Source organism: Alosa pseudoharengus, unplaced genomic scaffold, assembly GCF_046254945.1.
Source record: "Alosa pseudoharengus isolate Yale_2024_CS ecotype anadromous, Long Island Sound unplaced genomic scaffold, YU_APseudo_1.1 YU_APseudo_1.1_scf_5, whole genome shotgun sequence".
Classification (NCBI taxonomy): Eukaryota; Metazoa; Chordata; class Actinopteri; order Clupeiformes; family Clupeidae; genus Alosa; species Alosa pseudoharengus.
In genome coordinates this window covers 23,029,164-23,036,663 of record NW_027468837.1, presented here as the reverse complement: position 1 = coordinate 23,036,663, position 7,500 = coordinate 23,029,164, and the positions used below count along the sequence as shown (strand labels likewise).

Sequence of the window (7,500 nt, the reverse complement as noted above, 5' to 3'; positions counted from 1 at the left end):
CAAGATGAGTAGAAGGGAGTAGGGGGTTGATACGGAATGAGAAAGAGAGAGGAAGAGAGAGAGAGAGAGAGAGAGAGACGATGGGAGGCAGGAAGAGAAAAAGGGAAAGTAGCAGGAAGCAGATATGGTGTGAGAGAAAGAGAGGAGGAAGACAGAAAGCGATTCACTCTGCCTGCATGTGTGCAAACGTGTGGTCCATGCTGACACACACACACACACACACACACACACACACACACACACACACACACACACACACACACACACACAGAGAGAGAGAGAAAGAGCGAGAGAGCCGTGTGGAGGAATTAGCCGGGCTTACTGTGAGCCCAGACAGGGGAACAGAGAGGGAGAGTAGCGCTCCAAGGTGACTTTGTGATCCTGCTCCAGAACCCAGCACCAAATCCTGCTCTGCCCCCCATCCCGAGCCACTTAGCCTGCACGCGCATCAAGAGAGAAAGATAGGCCTTACATGGGCATCAAGAGAAAGATGAGCCTTAGTCTACACACATGCTTTCAGTGATGCCCCTTACTACGTACAAACGTCCAGCGATGGCCTTTAGTATACAAAAGCTTCAGTGATGCTCTTTACTCTAAACAGACATCCAGTGATGCCCCAGTGATGCTCCAGGGAAACATCTTGCCAACTTATTTTTGTGCGTGCAACATATCAATACTGAAGGTATTGGTAAGTTGTCAAGCTAATCATTTGTATTTGTAATTTGTTTGTAGAAACCTCAAACTATATAGTGCAGAATTCCAGTGTGCTGATTAGTCAGGATCACATTGTTGGAATCTGAATGGAACTGTGAGATCCCTGCAAGTGTCAAATGTCTGGTTCACTGACTGACCCCTTTACCTCTCCTTGTGGCGCCACTCTGGACTTCAGTAACCTGATGTTGCCACACAGTGCCCATCTCTGTGGCATTTACCATATTTGTGTGTGTGTGTGTGTGTGTGTGTGTGTGTGTGTGTCTGAGGGAGAGAGGGTAAGGGCCAGCAGTTCGGCCCATCAAAGGGCTGCGGGCTAAATTCACTTAGACAGATCGGCTTCAGTGCCTGGCCTTGTGATGAGGGCAGGCGGCTGGACGCAGACCCAGGCATATACACACACACACACACACACACACACACACAGGAGCCAGCCAGGGACGTCAGCGCTCCTCCCAAATAGTTGGAGGTGACTGCAATTAGGGGACAAACAGAGCCAGCGCTTCAGGGATGGAATAGCAGGAGACATTGATGTGGTAGGGCATGGCAGGAATTTGGCGTGAGCCTTCGAGTGTTTGGGTGTTTTTGTGCTCCTTGAATGGCCCCTTTTTAGGAATTGTAGAGAGAGTGTCTACATTTGACGTTTGATCATCAACAACAACAACAACAACAATAGACATAACAGCCAAAGAATGCAGAGCCTGTGGAGAGTCATTTTTTCCTTCCTCTCATTCTTTTTCATTTCTAATTGAAACAATTGTTCTGCTGTACCAATCACCGTTTTCCTCCAGAAACATGGGCCAAAGGAGCAGGGGATTTAGAGGGAGATGGGTGGAGGAAGTGGCTTGGGACATGAAAGAGAGGAGAGGGTTAGGGGTGGAGTGCAAAGGTCAGAGGGGAAGTGTCACTGCAGGCTTGGCTGATCCAGAGGGGGATGGAAAAGAGGAAGAGTGGTGTCCTTCCCCCTGAGCCCCATCTCTCTCTCTCACACACACACACACACACACACACACACACACACACACACACTTACACATACACTCACACATACACTCACGTGCACTGCACACACACAGAGGTGTCCAACAGTCCATCTGTCTGTTGTGAACCCACTTGTAACAGATCCACCCAGGCTTGTAACAACACTTTTGTACATCATTATAGCAGCGGCAGTAAATGGCACTAGGGGACCAATAGCAGCCATCTCCCTCCGGCCTCTACAGCCGGAGCATTGGATGAAGTACTCATTGACAGCAAGTGTTTGTTTACAGAGATGTGTGTGTCAATGTGTTTGAATACTTTCTTGAATGAATGTGTGTATATATATGTCTGTATGACACTGTGTGTGTTTACTTACTAATATTAATGTTATAATTCTTGTATGTGCATTTGTGTGTGTTTTGCAAAAGAGTGTCTAGCAGACCAGCAGTGATCAAGCGTTGAGACGGCGTTTGACTATGTGCCCTGTGTGCTCATACCATGAAAGTGGAACAGCCGTCCGCCCCTTGGCCCCCACCCCACCCCACCCCACCCCACCCCAAAAAGGGCGCAGATCTGTTTAAAAAGGGACGCCCCCTCTTTGTGGTCCCTCCTCACCCGACTGCATTGAGCCCCCATTGTCTCCCCCTTTCATCTGGCCCCACAATGGCCCGGTCCATTTGAAACACAGCGCTAGATGAACTGCGCTGACAGTGTATTAAGCTCTGATGAATTGCCCGAGCGAGGAGGGACGGAAGGGGTGTGTGTGTGTGTGTGTGTGTGTGTGTGTGTGTGTGTGTGTGTTTGTGTGTGTATGGGGGGGTGGGGAGCACCGTTCAACCTCCTCGCACACATCCAGCCCTGGCCTTGTTCCGGTGAAATGGAGCAAGATGCTGGCCGCCCCGACGGCCCTTTTCACTGGCCTTTAATCATATTCATGTTTAGCCCAAGCAGAAGGCCCTTTTTTCTTAATGTGTAAATTGTGGTGCATCGGGGAAAAAAAGAGTCTGTCTAGGCTTCATTTCAGACGTATGGAGACTTATTCGCTTATCCTATTTGGACCTTAAACGTTGGCGGAATGTATAGTGTGTGTGTTTGTGAAGTCAGTGTGTGTGTGTGTGTATGTGTTTAGGGATGATTAGCTTCTTTGAGCCACATGGCTTTGTCCTTTTGATTTAAAAGAACGCTGGAGTGTGATGCACTCACTTAACCTCAATTAAGTCAAGGAATTGTTGCATTGAATTTAGACGTGTGTGATCATGTGTTTGTGTGAGTGAACAGGCAGCATATATGTGTGCAATAGTTGAGAGTGGGCTCTGTAAACATTTATTTTTTCAACATTCACTATGAGAGAAAAAAACAAACAATCTGGAAGACCATTATTAACTTAATTAATTAAGAAACTGGAACAGTAGGCAGATTAGAAAAGAGTGAAAGTTTTACCTAAGAAAAAAAGGTATAGAAAGTGAAATGGGAGAAAGAGAAAAAGAAATGGTAAAGAGATGGAAGAATGTGTGTGGGGTATAAGGTAGGGATGTAGAGAGAGAGAGTGAGACTGAGGCAGGGTGACAGAAACAGACAGGGTGTGTGTGTGTGAGAGAGAGAGAGAGAGAGAGAGTGTGTGAGAGAGAGTGAGTGAGAGAGAGAGTGAGAGAGAGATAGAGAGTAAGAGAGAGAGCTGGGCGGCTTGAGAGGGACACGTCTCTGCTCCCCAGGCCCAGGGCTACGGGATGACATTCCTCGCGGTCCCCCTTCAAAGCGAGGAACAGGTTCACAAACATGCGGGAGCTGTCTGCCATGAAGACATGGGGAGAGCGACCTCTCACCCCTCAACGACCCCCTTATGACCTCTTAATGACTTCAGAGCTGGGGAGGGTGGATCAGGGAGTCGTGTTTGCACAGACCTCAGCCTCAGCTACTTAGGAAAACCAACACCACAGACACAGCTTCCCACATGGGCTACACACTCCATCACTCACACACACACACACACAGACACACACACACACACACACACACACACACACACACACACACACGGACACACACACACACACACACACTGAGACTCACCTATGGACCCACACATTCGAGCTCACTCACCTACAGGGGAGGCAGCACATCACTCAGCCTGCTAGAGACACGCTCTGCACTGCATTAAAATGGACATGTTGACATGTTGATCAAACACATGTGCATAGACAGACACACACACACACACACACACACACACACACACACACACACACACACACACACACACACACACCTCTTTCACTGAAAACTCCATACCTTTCCTTTTGTTGTCTTCATCTTCCACTAAGCTCTTCATCTTCCACTAAGCTCTCCTCCACTCCCTCCTCTCCAGGTGTGGTTCAGCAACCGAAGAGCCAGGTGGCGTAAGCAAGCGGGAGCCAATCAGCTCGCTGCGTTCAACCATCTCCTGCCAGGTGGCTTCCCCCCCACTGGAATGCCCACTCTACCCACGTACCAGCTGCCTGAGTCCGGCTACCCCAGTACCACCCTCTCACAAGGTGAGAACCTCACGGTCCTCTGTGAAAGACGCGTGCCTCGAGGAGTGGAAAAGATGTGCTTTCAAATACAAACACTCATTACAGTGAGACTGAAACACTGTAAAACACTCAGACTAGCACTGTCATTCTGTTATCTGTAATCTGATGTTATGATGTGGGGGTCACTAGCAGTAGGTCAGTGGTCACTAGCCAATAGAATGAATGTTCCACAAAATGTGACACACAGCAGCCTAAAACACATGGATTTGACCCCAAAATGTAGACCCCAATAACTGTAGTCTAATACATACTGTGTGTTTGCATTCGCCTGTGCTTACACGAGTCGCACCTGTTCACATTCTCGTCTGTTCACACCTGACCCTCCCTGCCCACATCAGATGGCAGCAGCACGTTGCACCGGCCCCAGCCCCTGCCCCCCTCCTCCATGCACCAGAGTGGGCTCTCAGCAGATGGCAGCTCCGCCTATGGCCTGTCGTCAGCCAACCGGCATGGCTTCTCCAGCTACTCCGACACCTTCATGACCCCCTCGGCCTCTGGCAACCACATGAACCCCGTCAGCAACGGCCTCTCCCCACAGGTAAGTGCTCTGGATACACACACACACACACACTCACACACACACACACACTCACACACAATGATTCATAGCGCTGCACTACTGCATTATGTGCCTGCCTAATACAATATTACTCACTCATTATGTAGTGTACACACACACACACACACACACGCACACACACACAGTATTGCCTTTTCCTCTCAGACTCCTCTTTCCATTCATTCTCTACATCCTCAGGTAATACCTTCCCTCTCAACATTCAGCTGATGTGCAATTCAGACATGCAATGTGCACTTAATGTTGCGCACATGATGTAAATAGTCAGGATTTTGGCCTAGTAATATGTCACAAAATATACTTGTGTTGTACCTGCCATTATTTTTAAGTAATGTAAGGACACTTTGTGATGGCTGGTATTTAAACTCTGACTCGTAGGTCTGCCAGCTAAACAATCAGAAAGAAGGGATGAGGAAGAGTTTGAGGGTTTATGGCAATGGTCAGGTTATGAAGTGGATTGCTTTTGTTGCTTTTGCCCAGACGGCACTACCAGACTGCACTACCAATGCCCTTCTTGCTCCATCTTGGCTCCAACACCTCCATCTCTGTCCTGTACAGATAGCTGTGTGGGCTGCTGCTGCCGCCGTCCTCGTCAGCGCTGCTCATTTATCCAGCTGGTGTGCCTCACGCTTGGGCGTCCGCCATAAAGTTTTTATAGACTTCCCCCCACACATTACTGTAATTGGTTGAACGTCAATAAATTAGCTCTCATCGCGATAGCGACCAACATCTGCCAGACACCAAAGCACTGTTGCTATTGTCTGCGCAAAGTTTCTAGGGACGCCCAAATCCTTCTTATAACACTGGGAACAGATCGCAATGTAAGACTCTGAATTAAAAATACACCCCCACCCCCGCATCTCCTCATTACACTAAGCTCATAATTGTTTGGAGATGGCGGATTCTGGTGTAATTAGCAATGTTATTGCAATTTTTCTAAAATGGACGGAAAAAAAGACTAACAAGACTGTATTCTTAAGAGTGCTGTGGATGGGATGTGGAGAGCTTTGGTGCCGAGGTGCATTGTGAGTAACGTCTTCCATTCATCTCATTCCTCTCCTCTCCTCTCCTCTCCTCGTTTTCCTTCTCCTCCCCCTCTTTTTCTCCTGGAGAAAGCAGTGAAGAGCATTACTAAATGTAATTAGATGCCCTGCTGTCCTAATTGGCATTTGAGTCAATGGAAGGCATTAGAGGCGTATTTAGCTGTGCAATTTTACCCCTCTGTTTAACACGCAACAGCAGCTGTGCATGCTTGTGTGTATATTCACATGTGGGTGTGTTTAAGAGTGTGACAGTCATTACTAGTGTATCTGCGTGTGCTAGTGTGTGTGTGTGTGTGTGTGATGTGTCTGTATGTCTTGTTAGAGACGACAAGGATTCTCCTTGTTATCCTGTCTTGGCCCTTTCCTAATGAACGTTTTCAATGAGACTTCTTTTAGGACGGTTTGATTCCTAAATACCTCATAACAGCATCACGCAGAAATGGTATTGATGCAAATCGCATGTGAGGAGAGAATTATGCACAATTACCCATCAATACTGGGCAGTCTTGCCGACCCTTACCAACAAGATGTAGCTAACAAGCAGAAAATAAGATTGAAATGGTGTGTAAAGAGTTGAAAATGAATTTCAATGCTGCATTTGTTCGCAATTACCCCCTCGTTCGTTGGTAGTTTTTTTGTCTCTCTCTTTCTTTCTTTTCCTTCCCTCCTCCCGTCTTTAATTTTTTTTTCATATTATCCAAGCAGATTGGAAACATTCTTGGTATTACGCGCTCTTTCTGCGGAGAAGAAAGAGTTGCGGATTTTTGCGACAAAAGGAGATTTTGTGCGGCGCGTCATCATCAGGGGATAACACGGGTGTCTGACGGCGGCCGTGATTGTTAGCGGTGGCACTGCGGCTTAGGGCTCGCTAATACGCACCCTGCAAACCTGCATAAATGCGCGCAACATGCAGGGGCTTTCCCCCCTCCCTGTTAATGGGGCTATTTAGCACCGGATACAGAGTTAGAGCGGCTACAGTAATGCAGAGAGTGTGTGTGTGTGTGTGTGTCTGTCTGTGTGTGTGTGTGTGTCCTCTCCCTCTGCGCAGACACTTGTGTGTGTGCAAATACACACAAGAAAATGCACATAGACACACACAGTGCACATTTATTAGGCACACATTCACACACAAACACCCGTTCACAAAACACACTCACATGTTTAAACATTACACACATAAACAAGTTTCTCTCTTTCTTTCTTACTTTCTCTCTCTCTCTCTCTCAAACACACACACATACACACACACACACACACACACGCACATACGCACACACACACAAACACCACGGTACAGAGATAATAAATGTTTCTTCTTTGACACCAGGGATTACAGCGGCAGCAGCCTTTGGGCAACATTGGAAGCAAAATTCAATTTTTTATCTTTTATTAGAAGGTTCCCTTTATATTTATTCATTAATACTTAACACAAAAAAGTGTATTTTTGCATTTCAATTGATAAGGTAAAATTCTATTGCATAATTAAATCATACATTCTGAAGGATTTTTTTTAGTTATTTGATAATATCCTGATAAACCCTTACTTTATTTTGGAAAAGTTACAACATTAGTGTGGAGTAGAAAGTTTGTGTGTGGTGTGTCAGAATGTGTGTACACT

General features: G+C 46.9%; 1 protein-coding gene across 2 annotated transcripts in view; it reads left to right on the top strand.

Moving 5' to 3' along the window:
- The window catches only part of pax7a (paired box 7a), a 62,129-nt gene that overhangs the window by 34,582 nt on the left and 20,047 nt on the right, over nt 1–7,500 (top strand). For both annotated transcript variants that reach the window (XM_076267315.1, XM_076267314.1), the window contains exons 6-7: nt 4,058–4,223; nt 4,601–4,800. In XM_076267315.1, the coding sequence (XP_076123430.1) occupies nt 4,058–4,223; nt 4,601–4,800 (366 nt within the window). The remainder of the gene's footprint in view (nt 1–4,057; nt 4,224–4,600; nt 4,801–7,500) is intronic.